The sequence below is a fragment of the Barbus barbus genome, assembly GCF_936440315.1.
Source record: "Barbus barbus genome assembly, chromosome: 32".
NCBI classification, from domain to species: domain Eukaryota; kingdom Metazoa; phylum Chordata; class Actinopteri; order Cypriniformes; family Cyprinidae; genus Barbus; species Barbus barbus.
Window position 1 is genome coordinate 22,365,819 of NC_136760.1, and position 22,832 is coordinate 22,388,650.

At 38.4% G+C, this 22,832-nt stretch overlaps 2 protein-coding genes across 9 annotated transcripts; one reads left to right on the forward strand and one right to left on the reverse strand.

Moving 5' to 3' along the window:
• Positions 1-806: 806 nt before the first annotated feature.
• Positions 807-19,302, reverse strand: sec24c (SEC24 homolog C, COPII coat complex component). 8 transcript variants are annotated; one of them, XR_013782580.1, is made up of 26 exons: positions 18,992-19,148; positions 16,161-16,218; positions 15,227-15,417; positions 14,928-15,014; positions 13,904-14,021; positions 13,520-13,689; positions 12,647-13,435; positions 12,302-12,444; positions 10,271-10,382; positions 9,981-10,108; positions 9,733-9,871; positions 9,525-9,640; positions 9,307-9,431; positions 8,978-9,169; positions 8,533-8,626; positions 8,166-8,282; positions 7,763-7,933; positions 7,554-7,650; positions 6,889-7,034; positions 6,623-6,761; positions 4,270-4,388; positions 3,957-4,136; positions 3,680-3,871; positions 3,380-3,469; positions 1,762-2,870; positions 807-1,724 (listed from the first exon to the last, which is right to left on the reverse strand). XR_013782580.1 is itself a non-coding variant. In XM_079389110.1 (25 exons), the coding sequence occupies exons 3-25, from the start codon at positions 15,396-15,398 to the stop codon at positions 2,730-2,732; spliced, it is 3,777 nt and encodes a 1,258-aa protein (XP_079245236.1). In that variant the 5' UTR covers positions 15,399-15,417; positions 16,161-16,218; positions 18,992-19,142; the 3' UTR covers positions 807-2,729. The 8 variants fall into 8 exon arrangements, 4 of the variants coding, with proteins under 4 accessions (XP_079245236.1, XP_079245235.1, XP_079245238.1 ...); XR_013782577.1 differs by lacking the exon at positions 14,928-15,014 and having other exon boundaries at positions 18,992-19,302; XR_013782579.1 differs by lacking the exon at positions 16,161-16,218.
• A 240-nt stretch (positions 19,303-19,542) lies between these two features.
• Positions 19,543-22,832, forward strand: chmp6b (charged multivesicular body protein 6b). The gene is made up of 8 exons (XM_079388822.1): positions 19,543-19,785; positions 20,011-20,120; positions 20,226-20,313; positions 20,419-20,505; positions 20,611-20,676; positions 21,643-21,723; positions 21,819-21,888; positions 21,969-22,832. Exons 1-8 carry the CDS (start codon positions 19,723-19,725, stop codon positions 22,016-22,018), a joined length of 615 nt encoding a protein of 204 aa, XP_079244948.1. The 5' UTR covers positions 19,543-19,722; the 3' UTR covers positions 22,019-22,832.

The window sequence follows — 22,832 nt, forward strand, 5'->3', positions numbered from 1 at the left end:
AGTTTTTTATTATCAATGTTGAAAACAGTTGTGCTGCTTAATATTTCTGTGGAAACTGCAAAAGTTTTTTTTTTTGATGAATAGAAAGTTTAAAAGAACAGCATTTATTTGAAAGAGAAAGCTCTAGTAACAATATTAATATCTTTACTCCCATTTTTGACCAGTTTACTGCATCCTTAATGTATAAAATCAATTTAAAAAAAGTTTTTTATTTTGAACGGTAGTACATAGTGGTCAACTGTGTAAAACGTGCCATTGTGATTCTTATAACTCTCTGAGACAGAGTTAATAAACATACCTTTAATGCAACAATCACTCCCCCTAAAGTCTGGCTCATTCGGTTACATAACGCAGCTTAACGTTTATTTTAAGCAAATTTGATGCTCAGGACACAGAATGTGCTTTGAGCCGAGATTAAGATCAGAGATCACGACAAGATCCACCTCACCTGAAACAAATACATCAAAATTAGGCCAGGATGTTAAAAATCTCAATGTGCATTTCGCTTGACTTTTACCTCACATTTCCGCAGCATTTGACCACCTAGTTAATACTGAATCTCTAATAAGAACACACACTATTCTATCTACTTTTCATTTCATCAAAAAACAAAAACCATCTTTTTCTTTTCTACCTACTTTTTACACACATATATATATACATATATAAAACGCTACGTGTACAGCATTAGACTAAAAGGGACTTGTCACTTTGGATAAAAGTGTCTACTAACTGATTAAATGTAAATTAATCGAAAAAATTGCACTGTATAGATGGATTTGTAAGAGCGCAGGACTCAATCAATTAATTGATATAGGTATTTAATTGCAGTCAGGAGGTATAGATGAAACAAGAAGATAACTCTGAAAGACATTGAGGAGTCTATGACCAATAAAACATATACGGGTTAGAGACAAACACAAAAATGTAAAAAAAAAAAAAAAAACCTCAAAGGCTGATCCCTCAGTTCTAAAGAGAACCTCACTAGGATACACCTCTGATAAACACACCAGCTCACCCTTCTATATAAAAGAGCACTGTAATATTAGATAGAGATGAAGATATATTTCAGAATGCCTTTGAAAGGACTAAGATGAGCTTGTAAAAGATCTTGAAGCACTGAGAGGGGAGGAGAAAGAAAAAAAATAAAATAAATAAATAACTGAAAAAAATTCTTCAACTCACCCAAACATCATATGCAGATTCAACAAAGCACACTAGCTTGACATCATTTTTAAAATGTGATTTTTAATTCTGTACATGTAATAAATGTGATGACAGTGTTGATTGCTTTTAAGGTCACAATTCCACATGTGCTTGACTTCGCTCATTTGGAAAACCGGTTAGAAATGGTCAGCTTCTAAATGAGTCCCACGCTCCACTCTCAGCACAGGCTTCCATTGCACAAAGATTAATACCCTAGAGCTGAGAGACGCCACCTGCTCCTTTAACAGATTTAGAACATAATATTAAATCATAGCTGATACATGAACAAGCAAATGTAGTATACAGGTTTCTAACAGACCATACAGTAAAAAAAAAAAAAGGGGATTTAATAGGGAACTGAATGAATGCCAGAATGCTTTCTGTAATATATGCCCAATAACTGAACCATCTATAGGGTTTTGACAACTCCCATCCTCCTGAGAGGCTCATGTGAAATTCAACTCCCTGTCCGGGCATCCATAGGGATCCATATTCTACATCAGGACGCAGAAACATCACTAACGTATATTCTACATCAGGACGCAGAAACATCACTAACGTATCAGTTTTAGGCATATCTGCTTCATAGAGAATGAGGGCGTTAGCAAGGAGAAAAAGCAGCGCAACATTAGGCTCAGGCTCTTGAACAGCTTTCCCTCTTTCTTTTAAAGATAAGTTGATGCATAGACTTTTATTTCGAATGTTTTCTCAGAGTAAAAGACATTTTGAATGATTAACAGCACACTTCAAACTCCCATAGAGTCTATTAGGTTTTTTGCACACTTTAAAAAGGTGAAAATGACAAAAATTAGACAAGATAAACAGAATAATGAATGAAAAAGGAGAAACCGTATCAGTAAGGCCAAGGTTGAGAGAGATAATCAAAGGGAAACAGAACTTAAGCAGAAAAAATACAAATAATTGGATAGACATGAATCTAACTTGTTCGAAAACATCTTTTGATTCATATTGGAATAAGATGAGGGATTTCATTTCACTGTATTCAGAGTAGGTCTAGATTAATTTCTAATGTGGTTATTTTTCTGTCCTTCGGTACCTAGAGACCATTAATCAGTGCTAGTGTTTCTCACAGAACACCCAGTACAATCAACATCGACGTTCACAGTCAAACACACTAAAACCCAGTAGCTGTTTTGTTCTGAAGAAGCGGTTTAAGCTCTGTTTGAGGCTAAACAAGCTGATCTCAGATCAGGTGTAGAGCAGTAACAACAGCTTATCTCCTTCTCTATCACACACACAAAGTCTCACGAGCCTGTCATCGAAAGAGATGAGGAGAAATTCGGGTCAAAACTCCCACCACTAAAACCAAAAGAACACCGTAATCTGACAGAGCAACATTTCCTTTACAAGGTGGCTTCTTCCTCAAGAGTCACGTGGATGAGATTATACTTGAGGGAAAGAAGATGATGGGCAAAGGGATTTTGTTTATTATGTTAAATAAAATGTTAAAGCGCTTCTGAGTACAGAGCCAAGGGAGGAGAAGGGGGGGGGACCTGATGCTCCTAGCTCAGGAGCTGACGAATCTCCTTGTGCATGTGACACAGGAAGTCCACGTAAGAGGCCCCACCATTGTTGCTCTTGTCCTCTACCAGGAAGTGCTTGAAGATCAGCTCCAGCTTGTCTTCCTGTTTCACCACCATGAGCTGAAAGACAATGATTATTTACAAGTATATTAATTTAGTCTTTGAAAGTACTTAAAAGTAGTGAAATTTCAAATATAAAAATTTATAATAATAAAATTTAATAAATGTCTCACAACAACTACATGAATAAATTAATTAAATACAAAAAAATAGGACACTTGAGTCCTCATTAAAAAAATATCTATTATATATATATATATATATATAATAAAAATAGATATTTTTTAATGAGGACTCAAGTGTCCTATAATCACGAGTGACGAATCATCACAGACGAACATTAATCTGGATGGAAAACTACTCCATTTCCCCCCTAGGTCAAGGTCATGCATAATTCCTGGATTATCTTGACTTCCTGATGCTAGTTTCATTTGCTAATAATTTTATTGTACTGAGATAAAAATATATATAAAAAAAAGTTCAACAAGTGAAAAGTAAACAATCTTTTCAGCTGCCTGAATCACAAATATCTGCAAAAGCATAATAATCAAGCCCTGTGACGTATTTACCTTCATGTATCGTGAGCGCTGTGCCCTGACGGACTCGATAATCTCCCTTAGTCTCTTTGAAAAAGGATTATCCAAAGCCGGCAGAGGGGTCTAAATCGGCAAAACACGCAATAAAAATGGCAAATGTTCACATTTTTTAAAACAAAATGCAACATGCAAAACATGTCAAGCATCCAAGGAAAAGGAATCAAGTTTCATATGTTCTAATAAGTAATACTCAAGCTATATAACTGCTTCTGTATGAGATAAAAATCAAATAATTTATTTACATTTTATATGCATATCTATAGGGAGTCGTACCATGTTGGGGTCTATCTGGCTGAAGGCTGGCGTGCCAAAGATGTTCTGAAGCAGCTCCTGTTGGGCATTGACCCCCACCCAAAGGAAAATGTTCAGTCCGTTCTCTAACAGGTACACTCCTCCCCTAGACAGTCTCTCTTCTGAGTCTCTCACTGCCACAGGCAGAGTCATGCTCTCAACATCCAGCTTTTGCTGTAGAGAATCCGAGAACTTACCGTAACCGTCACAGCTCAATTACAAAATCAAATGGGCTGATACTATTGTGTTTGTGTCTCACCAGTGGAAGCAGACGAGGGTAGAAGAACACATGACTCTCAGCCACATCCATAGTGCCGACCAGCTGTCTCAGGTAGGCACGGTCATCCAGGGAGACATCCGCCCCGGGCTGGAGAACGTCATTCTTTAAAACGCAGTTCAGGTACACGGGCAGCAGCTTCATACATTCTGGTAAAATCAACTGTACGCAGACAAATAGATAAGAAAATATCAGCACAATATAGGATATGACAAATACTAAAGATATTTAATCATTAATAAATAGGATTTGTGAGTTTGTGTGGGGTTACGGCACTATGATTTTCTATAGTTACCTGCCCTGCTGAAGATGGACTGGCACAGTTCTTGCGGTAACAGGCTAAGATCTGTGCGCACTGATTCACCAGACTATCACGGACATTCTTGGTAGGACTGCTGAGTATACTCCGATATGCTGTAAACACATACAACAACATATTGGAACAGTAAAGTCAAAATTGCTCTGTTGGCTGTGGAGTCAAGACATTTACAAATATGATTAAAAGATGAATATGAGACAAAACTACAGAATGTCATGTTTTATTATTAGGTGATTCAACTCATAGATGTTTTACCAGCTAAGAAGTTCAGCACTTTTAGAGTTTCATCCCTCTATCTGTTGTGAGCATAAGTATTGGTACAGTTGCCTCGCGGGTCTTTCTAAGATAATTCTTCAGATATTAAAAGCAGGGTATGTGTTGTATCAGTTATAAACATTACTTCTGCATTCTGAATCTTTCATTCGATGATGACACACAAACCAGGATGAAGATGAGGGAGCTGACTTTGAGAGAAAAGCAAGCTATTTGGATGCAAAAAAAAAAAAAAAAAAGAGGAAGTCAATTAGAGCTATAGCAAAAATAAAGGGCATGAAGAAATCAAGAAACCACCAGCGACACCAACAACGACCTGATCGGCTGAGAAAACAACCGTAGTTGATGACAGACAAATCATAAAAGCTGTGAAAATGAACCCTAAAAGACGTGTCTGTAAAATCACCAACAACTTCCAGAAAGATGGGGTGATGCTCTGACAATCTACTGTCCTCAGGAGACTTCGACACAGACTTACAGATGCTACACAGCAAGATGCAAACCTCTGACCAGCACCAAAAACAGAAATGCAAGATTAGAGTTTGCAAAAAAGCACAAAAGTGAGCCAGAAGAGTTTTGGAACTGTATTTATGGACCAATGAGACAAAGATGAACCTTTATCTAAGTGATGGGAAAGCAAAAATGTGGAGAAAAAAGGGAACTTCAAATAATCCCAAGCATACAGTCTCATCTGTAAAGCATGGTGGAGGTGGTGTCATGGCATGGGCATGCATGGCTGCCTCTGGAACAGGCCCTCTCAACTTTACTGATGACTTAATGTATGATGACAGTAGCAGAATGAATTTGGAAGGGTATAAAATCATCTTGCCTACCAATATTCAAGAAAATGCCACCAGATTCATTGGGAAGTGCTTCATATTGCATCAGGACAATGACCCAAAACACCCTGCCAGTTCAGTCAAGGAATTTATAAGGGCAAAGAAATGGAAAGTCTTCGATTGCCCAAGTCAATCTCCAGATTTAAATTCGATTGAACATGAATTTCACCAGCTGAAGAGGAGAGTAAAGGCAGAAACTCCCCAAAACAAGCAACAATTGGAATTGGCTGCATTAAATCAAATTCAAATTCAAATTTTATTTGAATTAAAGGCTGGGAAAAGTATTTCAAAGGATGAGACCAAGAGTCTGGTGATGTCTATGGGTCACAGACTCACTGCTGTGATTGTGCGCAAGGGATCTGCAACTAAATAATAGCTTTTAATCTTTTATATCTGCCTTATGTTCAACTGTCCCAATACTTATGCTCACATCAATGAATGGGATTCAAATTTTATTTGGTAAAACATGTATGTGTTGAAACGGCTAGTAATAAAATGTGACATTCTGTATTTTTGTCTCATATTCATCTTTTAATCATATTTGTAAATGTCTCGACTCCACAGCCAACAGAGCAATTTTGTCTTTGCTGTTCCAATACTTATGGAGGGCACTGTAATCCTTAAACTCAAATCAGGTCCCAGAAAACATCATTAAAAAGTCAACCATCTTCAAAACTTTTACATGAAAATGGCCTATATCACGAGCCTCCACTGAGATGCTAAATAGGTAAGTGCTAATGGTTGTCAATCATTTTATTTATGGTTATGACAATTTATTGCTGATTTGCCTTTGCAAGCTATTTTTTTTTTACATTTTGTAGGAAGTCTGGGGAGCTCTACCTTTTGAAATCAAAACAAAAACCAAATAAAGCCAAAAGCAATCCAAAACAATGATGCATAATTAAATGAGGTGGAGAGACTATGAAGGGTTTGAAAAAGCAAAACAAAACACCAAAACAAAAGCTGCTGAAAAACAAACAAACAAACAAAAAACAAAGCTGAATGCTGTACATAGACTGGGAGGGAGCTGTAGCTTTTGAAAACAAAAAAAACTAAAACAAAACCAAAAGAACAAAAACAAAAAGAACAAAATAAGAAATAACATAAAAATAATACAATTTTACATTGGTGTAACAGAGGTGGCGCACAGCGTGCTAGTGCAGGAAGCAGTGGTGTTTATCCGACCAGTGTGAGAGGATGTGTGTGGCTTCACTCACCATATTTGGCGAAGAAGTTGATGATGGTGTCAGTCTCACAGTTCCTGTACAGGTCTGCCAGCTGAGAGCAGCAGTTCACTGACATGTTATGGATCCGAAGTCGTCGCTGACCACTGCAGCTGGTGTACAGAACCGCACACTGAAAGAAGAGCGAGAGAACGAGAGTACATACAAAAAGGTCAGTACAGCTGAAGTCATTAAATGAGACTGAACTCCATGTAGCTGACTCTTCACATGTGTGCCAAACTAGACACACACACACACACCTGCATTAGAGCTCCAGTCTCCTCGCTGAGCTTGTCATCATGTCTGAACTCCACGGTAACGGTCTTGTCACAGTCTAGTCCTGCCAGCTCTACATCGGTGGTGTTGCTCATGTAGAAGGAACCAAAGAAGTCGGTCGCCCGGATACCTGCCACAGCACCGCACACAAGTTAAACTCCTTCACATATACACATTAAAAACTCATGATAAAAAGGTCAAAGATCACATGGCTGATGTGTCTTGAAGAGATGTGTAATAAAATGATAAAACACATTTTGAAATTTGTGCTGATCTGCTGTGGATTGAACAAGGCCCTCTCTTGGCTTTTGAAGTTGAACACCTCTGTTAATATGAGTGGTGATTTACAGTTGGAAATGTTAGTAAAAACGGTTTCTAGAGCACCAGATTTCTGATGGATCATGTGACAATGCAGACTGAAGTAATAATGCAGACTGAAAATTTAGCTTTGCATCACAGAAATAAATTATAAATAAACTGAAACAGATTTTTCAATTGCAATAATATTTCATAACATCAGTGTTTACTGTATTTTGATCAAATAAATGCTTTTGAATGGTAGTGTATAAATATATGTGGTAGGTAAATGGCAGGATGAAGAAAAATCAAGCAATAATTTAAAATCTGGTGTACAGAGCTGTGTATTCACCTGTGCTGGTGCGGACTCTCATCACTGCATCAAAGCCCACCTGCTTCTGCACATCTCTCCTCAGGTCATTGAGGAAACGCTCCTGGTCAGATGGAGCCTGAAACATACCATAGTGTCTATAATCACAGTGCATGTTTTTTTGGTTAAGAAGATTTCTTTGATCTGGTCACGTATGGTATTAATGACTAGGTGGTACAATTCTCTCGTACCTGGAAATAGGTGTATTTGTAGATGGAGCCGCCTGTTGAAGTGGGGACCACCCCTAACGTTGCTACATCAACATACTGGTTGGGAAATAGGAAGAGGTCCACACAGCAACCCTGTGTGACACACTCCTTGGATAGAGTGTTGTAAAAACTAACTTGTGGCTGGAATAATGACTGCAAAAGAAATGGAGATGGGAACTTCACAATGTGCTGTATGGAGAAGGTCCTTTAAAACTACCTAATAAATACCACATTAAAAAGCCTTCTGTAACAATGTTCTCAAAGCTGTTAAAGCCTCAATGACGAAAAAACATTTTCAGCTGCGCTGTGCTTTCAACACTGTGGTTTTCAGAGACACACACAATGTTATGAGCAGTACAGATTTGAGAGGAAGAGGTCATGGTACCTTTTCTTTATCAGTGCCCACCAGTTTCTTATCCTCCCTGTTCTTCAGTTTGCCTGGAGCCTCAGCGATGGGAAGAGACGAGTGGAAAACAAAGAGCTTTCCGGCACAGTCTGCAGCCTAGATGACAAAGAGGAAATATTGTTGCTGAATGATTTCACTCCGAGCAGACATGAAACGCTCAAACCAAAATAAAATGTAAAACCATGTTTCTTCAATTAACACTGTATATAGAAATGCTCTATTTAATTACTACAAGGCCACAAGCCTGACATCATTTTCAATCACAATGCACTGCGGGAATCATTAACATTCATATGATGTACACTATGATCTATGAAATTTGCACTGATGCAGTAAGATCAAATACCTTGAGCGCTTCCAGCCCAGCCTGAATGACAGGCCCAAACACAGTTTCGGTTTCCCGCGTGTCTGCAAACATCTCGGGGATCTGATCCAACAAACTGGTGGCAACGTACATTTTCATAATCAATATGCTTTGATGGTGAAAAATTCAGGTATCCTAGCTTTCACCTTACATGGAAAAATTCTACTAAATCGTAGATGATACAGTGTATTTACTACACATACAAAATAATTGATACTTTTATTCTGAAAGGATGCATTATATTGTCACAAAATTTAAAGCAGAAAACAGTTATTTTAAATTGCAATATAATTTCACTATATGTTTTTATTTTTTGATTAAATGAATGCTGTCTTGGTGAGCAAAAATATCCCCCCCCCCCAAAAAAAAATTCTTACCAACCCTAAACTTTTGAACAATAGTGTAAAAAAAACCCCCTCAAACCTACCTCTCAATAACCACCCTGGACTCTGAGACATTGACCAGAAATCCATCCAGTAGGGGCACAAACATGTCAGCCACATCTGACACTACCATCATCTGTGGCTGGGCGAGGGAGGCCTTCACATTATAGAAATGAAGCACTTTATTGTAGGTGACGAAGCCAACTCGAACATTTGATTCCACATCAGGGTTCTCTCTGCAGGAACAATCAATAGGCAACGTCACAATTACGCATACAATGTTTTGTTGTACATGTGAAAATCAATCTCTAAACAGATATCAATGAATGTGCTGTGTTATTCTGATCCCACTGCTTCTTGTTTAAACTCTCACCTTGGCAAGTAATCCAACAGTGTCTTCAGCTCCTGACATACAATTCCCACCATGCCATTCTTCACAGCATTGTAGGACACGTCAATCAGGAAGATGAAGGCTGGCGGCTGAGGAAACTTCTTGTTCTGTCAATAAATCATTTAAAATTAGCAATCCCATACATATTAGCACATAATTTTCTTAAGATTGTAGTGGCATGATGGGAACATATACTGTACCTTACAGTAATCCACAGTAGCCGTAAACTCATAACTGCCCATTGAGAGCTCTGGTCGGTCGTAGCAGTCCACCCTCTTCCCTGTGTGATCCAGATGCTGGAAGTAATGGGGAGGCACTAGGAGTGGGAAAGAAGAACAGAAACCAAAACATTAGATGTCGATTAGGATGAACTCAACATGACAAGCGTGTTATTGGAGCATTACTAACCCTCGGTGACACAGCTGCAGAAGCCACACTGGAAACGACGGCCACCTTCGATAAACTGCATGTATGGGCACATATATGCCTTACAGCGATTACAGCGGATGGGACCACTTTCTCCATGATCCACAAGATATGGCGGTGTCTGCCAGCAAAAAGGAATGACATGCCATTACTCACAAAACCTTTTGTAATCATTTTACAGGAAAACAAAAACACGTAGTAGTACACGCTCATAGAATGTGGCCTTTTACTTCATCTGGAGGCAGAGGAGCCAGGGGTTTAATTACAGCAGCCAGGGGAACCTGGGACTGTTTGGCCATGTCGGAATTGCAGGGTATGTTGTAGGCTGTACAACGGATGTAGCGTGGACTCGCATTCCCTTTGGAGAGATTTATATAATGCATATTTTATTAAGACCTGTAACATCATGGAATAAATGCTTCTGTTTTACATACAATAAAAAAACAGCATGCACTCTACACATAGCAAGGCAATTTTCCATTCTAAACAATGTATAAAAGTATCTAATCTCTATTCTTACCTTGATCTTTAACTTGAAATTTGGTGGTGACAAGAGGTGGGGCTTGACCTCTGACCCCTGTAGTAAAAGGTTCACTTCCCTTGTTTGCTTTGTCATCCTCGATAACCTGAATCTGAGAGAACAAACACCGGCCTATGAAAGAGTGACACACCTTTAATCAGGAGCAAACAACACACCCTGATCTTTCACCCGATAAACCTCTTTATGCTCGTATAGAACGAATCCAAACAGGATCAGTAAGTTTATAAGTTTAGCGCCACATCTGATCATCTAAACCAGATTAAAGGAATATTCAGGGTTGAATAAATGAAGCTTCATCGACAGCACCCGATATATGCAGTCCCCATTAGTTTAGCTCTAATACCAAACATTTTCTTACTGAAGTCCCAGAGACTTCCACAACGAGTTAACATTTTAAATGCATGATTGAAAAGTCAATGTTTTTTAATCGATTTTTGGTTTAATGCCATAAATAAGGTCTTTGTTTAACAAGCTTAATACATTTTCGCTTTTTATTCTACAACATAAAATATATGAGTGATACCCCACTCATGGAGATTATCTTGATGAACAAAACATGTAGAGATCACAAACTTTTGTTGTATACATAGCAATAGAAAATCACTATTGGCTTTTATCAAGGGAAGTCCATGGTAATGCTAATATCCAGGTTAGCAATCAAATTTACATCAGCCCTGCAGTTCTATTACTGCCCTCTTGTCATCCCAAAAATGGCATTGATTGAGCTTGAGTAGCATCTAACCCAGAATATACCTTTAAATGATGGACCACTATGCTTCTATTAGAGATAAGAACACGTCAGTCATGCACACACTGTTACTATATTGCATGCAAGAGTGTAGATATGAACGGTTTTGGTGGGCACCAATGACCAGTCTAAAAAAAATTAAAATAGTCAAACGCGAGTCATTCATCTAGAATCAAAGAAATTATGACTTAAAGGGACAGCCCACCCAAAAATCGAAATTCTCTCACCATAGACTCCCCTCATGTCGTTACGAACGTGAACTGTTCTCCACTGAGAAGAAAAGTCAAAAGATATTTTGAAGAAAGTTGGGAACCAAACCACTGACTTCCATTAGACAAAAAAAGATCTTTTGTTCCACAGAAGATAGAAGGTCAAAGTTTTGGAACAATATGAAAAAACGACAATAGAATTTTAATTTTTGGGTGGACTAACATACGAATTAATGTTATACAGATGTGTCCATCTCATTAAGGAAATTGTCTGGTACACAAAAGCTATAAATGTCAGCTCTATAAGAAGAAATAAAATATTGTTTATCTAGAAAGTGTCATTGGCATCCCCATGAGTAAAAAACAGAAATCGGGATACAGTATAACAACACAGAACGGCAGAGAGACACGAGGCACTTACTGGACTTGGGATTGCGTCTGGGTCTATTCTATGTCTTGTTTTCTGCACAGGCGGCATGTCAGAGGCTTGCTTTACATTTTAACAATTTAGCCGGCAAATTATAAGAGAAGAGAGGGACAGAGAGAGAAGCCAAAACAAAAGAAAAAAGAGAGAAAGAGCAGAGAAGATAAACAGAAGTGTAACCACAGTTACAGTTCCTCTGTTTTTTCCAAGCCTAGAATTATTGATGATTAATCACACTGTTTAGCAGACAGTGTAAGAAACATGTGTGCAGTTATTGCGAGGCAACACGTGCAGAGTTTCCAAGCCTTGAAAAATCTATGAATCTGGATTTTATTGTTACTAATAGCCACCATAATGCATGCACATCAGACACAGGAGACTCCAGAGCGAAGCCTCTCTTTACACAAGCACATCACACACCTATTTACATACATATTTATTTTTGATATATATTTTTGATTGATAGTGTATGCCTGTGCGTGTGTATGCAAGTGCATTAGTACTGAAAATGATGGATAAAAATATTAAAACAAACACACTTGAAAAATCAACACAATAGATATGTGGGAGAAGGTATGGTGGACAGTGACCTTGTGTGCATGTGCATGTCAGATGTGGAGTGTTCATACCGGGCTTGGGATAGAATCAGGATCAAGCCTCTTTGGGGCAGCTGGCGCAGGAGCAGGTGCAGCAGGTGGCGTTCCATAGTTTGGCTGCCCAGGATATGGTCCTGTGTAACCAGGCTGAGGACCTCTGACCTGCCCGAAAGCACCTAGTAGGGAAACAATATATAATAAGCAAATCAATTCACAAAGACTTGTGAATGAATTAGCCCTGTTAAATGGTTAGTTTGCCTAAAAATAAAAATTTGTACCTGTTCTAAACCCGTGTAGCTTCCTTAAAAACATTGAAATAACTGGAAACTATTTTTAATAGTATTAGCTATAGTTAACAGTAACAACGCTGATGCTCACCATTTTGCTGAGGAGGATAGCCCTGCATTCCTGGCTGTGGTGGTGGCCCTGACAGGGAAGCATTGATAGGACCAAGTGGCATGCCAGGTTGTGTAGGGGGTATATGATTAGCCTGTGCCATTGGAGGCCCTTGTGATGCCATAGGAGGCCCTTGATGTGTCATAGGAGGCCCTTGTGACGCCATAGGAGGCCCTTGATGTGTCATAGGAGGCCCTTGTGACGCCATAGGAGGGCCCTGCATTCCAGTAAGGAGAGGCCTTGGTGGAGCACCAACTTGTGGTGGAAACCCAGTGGAGGTTGGAGGGGGACCTGAGTGGTAAGGTGAGGGTTGGGAAACTGGCGGTTGGGGCTGCATGACCCCTGGAAGCTGAGTCGAGGTGGGCGGTGGACCTGCAGGGAACATGGAGGGCTGGGAGGTGGGAAGCGTTGCTCTTGGGAAAGAGGGCTGTGCTGAAGGAAGAGGGCCTCCATATGACTGGGTGGGACCTGGAGGTACCTGGGCTGTGGAAAAAGGAGGCTGAGAGACAGGCGGAGCTTGAGGGAAGGAATGTGGAGAAACCAGTGGTGGAGCTTGAGGCTGAGTGTTTCCAGTGGAGGAGAAAGGTGGGACAGCATTTGGGAAAGGCTGCTGGGCAGGTGGTGGAGCTCCGTAGTATGACTGAGGAGGAGCCTGAGCTACAGCTTCTCTAGGCGGAGGCTGTGAGGGAGCAGTGGAAGCGGGTGGGAAAGTAGAAGGAGCTGAAGGTGTGTAGGGAGCGGACATAGCAGCCTGGGACACAGAGGGAGGGGCTGGAAAAAAGGAAGAACAAATTGTCAATCACAGCGATGCTTTAGATATTTTTACAAAGTTAAAATTTTCAAAGAGTTATTTACCATAGCCTGGGCCTGCAGGGGAGGGAGCAATGGAGCCAACCTGCATGCTGGCTATCTGATTGGTCATCTGCTGCATGCTGACAGGTAAAGCTCCAAACTGCTGGCCGTATGGGGGCTGAGGGCCAGGCAGATTCACTGCACCTGGAGTGTAAGTTTGAGACACTGGAGGCCTAAACAAGCAATTAAAATAAGATCAAAGTAAGAAACATGACGATGCTGCGAAACCATGAAAATAAGACTTCATTTGCATCCATTAAATGGAAATTATTTATAACCTATTTATGTAATATCAGCCACAAAACTTAAGGAGGCAACACATAGGCTAAATCACTAATAAATTGATAGAAAGGACACAGTTATGTGCTGATATGATGGGTCACCGACCTCTGTAGTGGAGCACCCATTGGTGGTGTTCCATTCTGAGTTTCTCCTTGCCCAAACTGAGAATAGTTCTGGGCACCTGAGACAGGTGGTGCTCCTGAGGTGGGGGGTCCTCTCATACCTTTAGCAGGACCAGCAATAATTAATTAAATAGTTTATTAGCCAAATAACACACATTTTATTTCCAACTTTTATGATTAACTTTGAGCAACAGTTTAAGCAAATGATGCAGTCTAGAATATGGAGATTTGTTTGTTGGTCCTTTTCTTTCTTTTTTTCTACTTATGACACTTTTTTCTACTTATGACACTTTTTTTCTACTTATGACAGTATTAAGAAGAATAATCAGCCCAATGTGGGACCTATACTTAATAGAAGGGAAGGAAAAATATTATAGGTCAGAAGAGACATTACAGCATTTTTTCTTCATGACAATGGGATTATTTTGCGGTTTAGAAAAAAAAAGATTTTTTAGGTATTATTATAATAATTGTAGATACATTTCTGATGGTAAATATTCTATAGTGAATGGTTTGTACAGATTCTTATAGATCAAAATAAACCATGTATAAAGTTGCAGTTGCTTATGTCACTAGCCAACTGTGTGCATAACTCTGTATCAAGTTATAGCCAATTTTATTTACATCTGGCACTAAGTCAGTGTCAAATTTGAACCCTGTATATAAGTATTACAAACACAAAAGTAGTCAAACAACTCCCAATTGATTCACAAGTAAGGGAAATAAAGATCACTCAATCATGAAAGAATTAATAAAATACTATTGTTCAATTATTTACTAAGAGCATCAAGGAAAGAGAAAATGGGGGAAATAGTCTAACTGTGCAAAGATTATCAGCCAGGGAGAATGACAGTCTCTCCCCTTTCCACAGCTGAGCTTTGACTGGATCCTGTGGTTTCAATTGCTACATGTGAAACAGTGCCCAGCCATCCTGCACACTGCAGTCAATAATGAATCGCAGGGAATACGGAAGAGGACAGGCTGCTAAGCAGAATTAAACCAGTTACCTAGGTCAAGAGGAGAGGAGGAGGACAGGTCAGAGACTAAGTTTGTTGCGAGAGTCTTAGAGGGAAAGCTTGCATAAGGAGAATATCCTGCAATACAAGAAAGAGAGAGCAGTGAAAAATGGGAATGAAATGTGAAAACAGGAGATGATGGGTAAAAAGAGGCTGGGAGGGAGAAATCTGACTTGCACTCCGAAAAAGATCTTACAGACTGAATTTAAACTCATATTAAATGATAATAAACTGTCATAAACACATTTCCTTTACCAGTCACAAACATTTTGTACTTCCAGCCCCCTTACCTTGCGGTGGACCTTGTTGGTAGGCAGAGCCCGGCCCGTTATATGGTGCATGTTGAGCCGGATATCCTGATGGCACATGGCCACCCCCATATCCTGGCTGGGGGTAGCCCTGATACCCAGGCTGAGGCTGCCCATAAGGAGAGGCCATGTGAGGTTGCTGGTTGACATTCATTCTCAGTTCATCCCTAACTCTGAAGACAGGACAGAAACAGAGGAAAAAAAGGATAAAGAGAAAGTGAGGGAGCAAATCTATATTTATGAGGTACTGCTGTGAGAAGAGCTTAAGAGGTCTTGTTAGTCTTTCTGATGCTTTCAGGGGTCTAAAGACATGTGCCGCTGGACTGCTGGCACAGCAAAACTCCCGACTAATCATTTAAGCTCAGGCCAGTGCAGCAAATGTTGACATAAAAGAGAAATTTGCCAGAAAAGCGGTTTCACCCTTCAAGCAGGAAAAGCTTTGGGGGTTTTAAAAGCAAACAGCACACAGAAGTTGATGAGTAAACAAATAACAGGCGAATTTCACATTCATTTTAGAAATCAGAATCAAAATTATTAATTCATTATGGCAAAACATATTTGTGTCCCTGGACCACAAAGCCAGTCATAAGGGTAAATTTTTTATATCTGTTGTATCTCTATATATCATTGTATATCTATATCTGAATAAATAAGCTTTCCTTTGATGTATGGTTTGTTAGGATCGGACAATATTGAAAATCTGGAATCTGAGGGTCCAAATGAAGTCCTTAGCAATGCATATTACTAATCAAAAATCAGATCTAATCAAAAGTTTTGATATATTTACAGTAGGAAATTTACAAAATATCTTCATAGAACATGATCTTTACTTAATATCCTAATGATTTTTGGCATAAAAGAAAAATCGATCATTTTGACCCATACAATGTATTGTTGGTTACTGCTACAAACATACCTGTGCTACTTATGACTGGTTTTGTGGTCCAGGGTCATGTTTAGCACAGACCTCACCCCTGTATAAAGAGAAAAGTGATTCCTTTAGTACTCCAGAGGAAGTATCAGGCCTTGTGGTAAATGTACATCTCATCTACACATCAAATCATAAATAAAGCTTAAAGTAATATTCACAACTTCCACAATGTGATATTTCTTATTGAAACAATATTTAGAGGAAAAAAAGTTACTGTGGGATTTGATTCATCCAAAATAAATAGATTGGATCATTAAAAATAGGCAATGCAGACTAGAATAGATTTAAAATTAAATGAAAGTTTGCAGTGGATCATGAAGGTCTAGGTGGAGGTCAAGTTCACCCTAAACATGATCTCGGCATCATAATTGAATAAATTAATGTTAATAGGAGCACACACAAAAATTGGTGTAGAAACAAATTTTACTTAAGACATTGTTGGGGAAGTCGTGGCCTAATGGTTAGAGAGTCGGACTGGTAATCCAAAGGTTGCGGGTTCGAGTTTCTGGCCGGCAGGGATTGATTGTAGGTGGGGGGAGTGAATGTCCAGCGCTCTCTCCACCCTCAATACCACGACTGAGGTGCTCTTGAGCAAGGCACCGAACCCCCAACTGCTCCCAGGGCACCAGCATAAATGGCTGCCCACTGCTCCGGGTGTGTGTTCACGGTGTGTGTGTGCACGTTGGATGGGTTAAATGCAGAGCACGAATTCCGAGTATGGGTCACCATACTTGGCAGTATGTCACTTCACTTCACTTAGTAAATTGCACAATTAATTACCAAGAAACAGCAATTAATACATTGAATTAAACATGAATTTTGAAATAAAAGACTGAAATAGTATTTTCTTGTAAAAAGGACTCCAATAAGCTTTATTTACAACTTCAAAAAATCTTTTTTACAGTGCATTAAACTGCTAAATTAACTATTGGCAGGAGTTTAGAAAGGCAGCATCACTTACAAAACTCCAAAATTACCTAAAATTATGCCAAAACAGCTATTTAGTTATTAATTACTATTAACCAAAAGCCTAGTAAGCATTGTTAACCAAAAATTAAAAGTTGTTTCACAATTGAGCAAGTTATTAGATGGTGATGAATAAACATTGGTCTTCGGAATCATTCATTCAGGCTAGGAGTATGCATTGGGAAAGTAAAAAGATCAATTTTTCATGTCAACTTTAAACTGAAATATTGAAGTATGATCTTCATTTTCAACTTGATATTTTAGGCTTGTATAGGCTTAAAACTATTTTAGGAAAATATGTTCAAAAACATTCAAAGAAAGCACACCCTAATAACATTCACAGCACATAACAGACGTCTGACGTATTTTGTGCTCCACACCCACCCCAAACATCTGAGACTCTTCAACTCACTAGTTCAACAGTTTACTAGAGTAACTCCTGAAGCTGCTTATATAATGGTGTTTAATAGTGTCTCCCACATATCAATTTCACAAACATCAATGAAACAGAAGCTGACTGGAGCGGACTCAAATGACACAATTACTGCCAGCACATTTGCTTTCTTAATAGAGGTTACGAAACCCACAAAATACAGATAGAAAAGTAGTTTTAACAGCAATTATAAAATATCTAGATGTATATATATATTTTTAAATAAATCGGCTTTAAAACTAGTCCTCCTCATTTCTAACCAGCAGCATAGCAAAGAAGCATTAGCACAACTCAGCCTTGAATAATGTTGAATAATTCAAGGCAATGGATACCGTAATAGTATACAGCATCACATGTGCGAGGACTTACAGATAAACATGCTTATTTTCCATCTATCTGTCTGAAATTAAATGACAGGCCTGCTAGATGACCTGAATATACACATAGGAACTCGGACAAGTCGTGTACAAGATCACAACATGAGTTTTCCTTTATATATTGTTGTCACTCAAGTCTGAGACTCAAACTGGAATCACAAGTCTCCTGACCAAGCAACTGGTTTCCTGCCCTAAGGCTTAAAGACAGTGATGATCACACAAGCAAGTGCCACTAAAAACTGCTTTTCCATCTGTGGATTTTACCACAAAGCTTGCTAGAAAAGCAGCATCCTTTCAAATATGAAATGAAAGCAGATTTACATTTAACAAGACATCATATATAGGGGGCGTGGTTTAAAAAGAAAACATATGGCAATTACCATAGTTACACACTGATTTTTAGGTGAACATCCTTTTTTTGCCAACTTAAAATTTGTATTTCACACCGCCCGGTGTCATACAAATTTGGAGAATAGAAGCAATTGAGAGGGACATTAAATTAGTAAAAGAATAATAATAATAAAAAACTAAATTAAGATGATGGCATTATTAATCGAAGTTGAAACGTCAATCAAGAAGTTGAGAAACAAAATCATAACAGTCAAGCAGATACATTGCAGCAACGACTCATCTGCTATTAAAACTGAATAATATACTACCGAGTCATTACGTTACACCACACATTAGGCTTTAATACTAACTTCATGTTTAATCACTGAGTGGCGTATGAGGACATTGAATCCACTCACTCTCTCACCTCTTGCTAAGCTAATTTGGGATGTTTATCATTACTGGCTATCAAAACAGATTCGGGAAATGACCCACAGGGTCTGCCAACACGCATATCACTTTAATAAGCCCTTATATTGTGTGAATTACAGCAAAATGTGTCACTTTAATGTATTAAACATCAATTAAACTACTAAATGACTCGACGCTGCGGCTTGCGCTGAATGTGCTAAGCTAAGCTAACAGTGACAGGAAAATAAATAAACAAATAAATAAAAATAAAAAATATCCAGCGCCAATTGCAAGCTCACCTCATAAACAGCTCGATGAGTTAACGAACGAGTCGTCGGGACACCGTTCCGGTTCTAAACGCCGGTAAACGCGATAGGGCCACCGTTCTTTCACGGAAAGAAAGCAGCGAGACGGACGTTTAATCCCTTCCTCACGCGCACCGGAAGAACTGAGAATGTATGCCACGTCCACATCCGGTCATGACGAAGTAGTAGTTTCACTTTTTGGAAAAATAAAACGGTGGCCTACAAGAAGTAGAAATGTTTTGAGAGAGTTATCAGTAGCTTCATTTTTATCTGACCTGAAAGAATGGCTCAGTAAATTAGTCTGTAAAAAGACTTTTATTTTGCACTAAATCTAACCATTAAAGATATTTAGAATATTTGCTTTGCCGTTTACCCAGACTGTGTTTTTTATATTAAGCTACCTATGGAACACCTCATAATTACACCTAATAATTTGAACATTTCTAGATGTTCAGAATATTGTAATAATAATTATGTAATTTATTGTTTATTATTATTGTTGTTGTTATTATTATTGGAAAACAAGTGGTTTCTAAATGACTTTTATTTTGAAGTACAGAACTTCCGCTAGTCAGGGAGTTTTTCTGTTTTCTTCTTCCACACCGCTCAGATTTTAGTGTTTCTGTTATGGATTTACAGATAAGCGGCCTGTGGAATTAACATTTTCTCAATCTTAGAAACACCACCCCTGTCTGGACAGATAGTGGCGGGGATGCGGCATCGACATGGGAAATCTTTTCGGGAAAAAGAAAGCAACTCGGGTGACCGAGCAGGACAAAGCTGTGCTGGTGTGTTAGCTGCTAACTGGCTAATCATTCTAATGAGATACGTGTGTGCACGCTTGTTAGTCTCATAATGATGGGTTTTACTGTACCACCATGTTGATGCCGACTGACCCATGGACTCGGACAGAGATTTTGTGTTGTACAATGTAGCTATAGGACCATTACTGTGCATTTGGTCTTGTTTTTATTATTATTAGTTTATATATGTTATTATTTGTGTGTGAGCAGCAACTGAAGCAGCAGAGAGATAAACTGAAGCAGTATCAGAAGAAGATCACGCTTCAGATGGCGAAAGAGCGAGAGCTGGCCAAACAGTTATTAAAAGATGGAAAGAAAGAGTGAGTGTGATCCTGTCTGTCCTCTTGGTTTCTGTAGAACTAGAAGGTCTAGTTTCCAAAACAAGCAGAGCAGAATGTCCCTCATAATATTTTGTGTTTGTTCAGGAAAGCACTCCTACTCCTCAAGAAGAAACGCTATCAGGATCAGTTATACGACAAAACTGAAAATCAAATAAGCAACCTGGAGCGAATGGTAAATATTGTATATGATATGTTGCACCATATTCAGTATGTTGTTTTAGTTTGTCTGCTAAAATGATTCATGAATATCACATCCAGAACTATTTTTCTTTTACAGGTACAAGATATTGAATTTTCACAAATCGAGATGAAAGTCATTGAAGGACTGAAAGTTGGCAACGATTGCCTGAAGAAAATGCATGAGGTACATAATGAGAAATGTATTATATTCTTGTTTGTGCTTGATACAATCTACTGATGAATTTAACATGCACACAATTGTATCTTCATTCTCTTTTCCTCTGACCAGGTGATGTCCATAGAGGAGGTTGAGAAAATCATGGATGAAACGAATGATGCCATTGAGTATCAGAAGGTAAATTTCATGTTCAGTAGAAGTTATTAGACTCTTTATGGGAATACATGCAGATATACAACAGGGTCCAAAGAAAATACTTCTTTGTTGTATGTTTTCATTGCAAATTATAATGTCAGCATAAAAATCTTGAGTAAAAAGCTGAATTGAAACGTTAATAAAAACTATTTGGTATGTCCCAAAAAATCTGACTCTGTCCAAAGAGTTCATATGATCAGTATCACAAATGTATCAATTTGTACATTTCATTAGTGCCTTAATAATAGTAATAATTCTTCAGTTCACATAATTTTTTACATTTTCATTTTTTTAATTCTAACACTTAAATGAAAAAAGTTTTCTACACTGTTTTTTACAATCTTTTTTTTTTTTCAAAGTTGTAAGTAAAACCGGGGTTATTGGAGTATGTTTTACAATATAGTACCATGTTGGTCTTTTTACTTAATTTGTTTTAAAACTTTTTTTTCTTTTTACTTGGTCTTTATACTTTAAAAAATGTTTCGAAAAAAATGTCAGTGTACTGTAGGGATGTCAGATTTTTCTTAAGATTGTCTCTTTAGATTGTTATGTGCAACACAATCTTTCACTGATCTTTATTTGAGTCCATGGCAGAAAAAGTTTTTGACTGACACCTGCTGAATTCAGAACCACATACTAGCATGCTACTCTTATTGTTTTTACCATATCTTTTTATGGCAGCAGTAGAAAGAGTATTTGATTCAGAATTCAAAAGTTCACTGTCTAATGATTTTAAAATTAAAAAAATGTCTAAAGATGCACAGCCATATAGGCTGTAATAATCTTTTTAAGTCTACACCACACGCACTATATCCTCAAACCTAGAGGAACTGAGAGGCAGCTGGAGCTCTCTCACAGACATGCTGCATCTCTCTTGTGTGCTTGTTGCGTTTCAATTTTGTGTAGTGGTTTTTTCTCATTCCTGGTTGTCTGTGTGTGTGTGTGCAGCAAATTGATGAGATGCTGGCAGGATCTCTGACCCAGGAGGATGAGGAGGCTGTGCTAGCAGAGCTGGAGGCCATCACTCAGGTGTGTACATGAACTCTCTCTGACAGCCCTTGTTACTGATGTTGTGTCGACTGCTGTGATTTCATTTACTGTATACATGTCATGTGTGTGCTCAGGGCGAAGATGACCTTGAACTTCCTGAGGTGCCTGAAGAAGAACTACCAGAGGTTCCAGAGCAAGAGCCAGGTCTGTGTTTTCGTCTTCTCTATTTCTGTAATAAATGCACAGTATGCAAATGCTAAGAAAACATTTTTGTAATGTTTCAGCACGGGAGAAGGTAAAAAAGAAGCCGGAGCGAGAGATGTTGGCATTGTAAATACAAATCTGTCATACCTCCACGTCTGCTCTTGAGCCGTTCCACTGGAGACCCCAAGGGCTCACCCCAAACAAAACTCTGGGGAGTGATTGACAGTCCTCCCCCTCATACATGTCGAAGACCTACAACCATGCCATTTTTTTAAAGTGTATATACACTGCATATTGTATACCATTTAGTTTAGATGATTATTCTGAAATACTCTTAACAGTGCCTGGTCTTTCTAATCACCCTACAGTTTTGTCTGATCTATCATATATCAAAGGCATATCATTTCAATGCCTGTAAATATCTAATGCATGTATCACTTTTATTATAACAATCTCTGTTTAAAGTGATTCCCAAACATTAGTGACTTAAATACACCATGTTTTGTCATAAACAACTCAAAACTGAATCATTATTATTATGACAAATGATGAACTCCACTATGTCCAGTATAAACTTGTACAAACTTTTCAATGTGCTGAAAGATGTCATTAAAAACTACAACTATGACAAGCCGGGTTTAAGTAGTAAAAACTGAATATAAATAGACATCATTGATGGAAAGTTTACAAAACCACTAGTGTTCACTTATTGAGAGGAAAATAGTCAAGTCCTTAATGGATTATGCTGCACATAAACTTGTTTCTGTCATAGTTTGTGACTAATGCACTGATTTATTTGAACTTGAGGTCTTATCAGTTTTTTACATGTAGGCTCTCTGATTACTGTACTGTCAATTTACTGTTCAGTAAAAACATTAGTTTATGGTCTATCTTCCTTGTTTCATTTTGTAGTTCTGCAACAATACATTTCGTGCAATCATTTT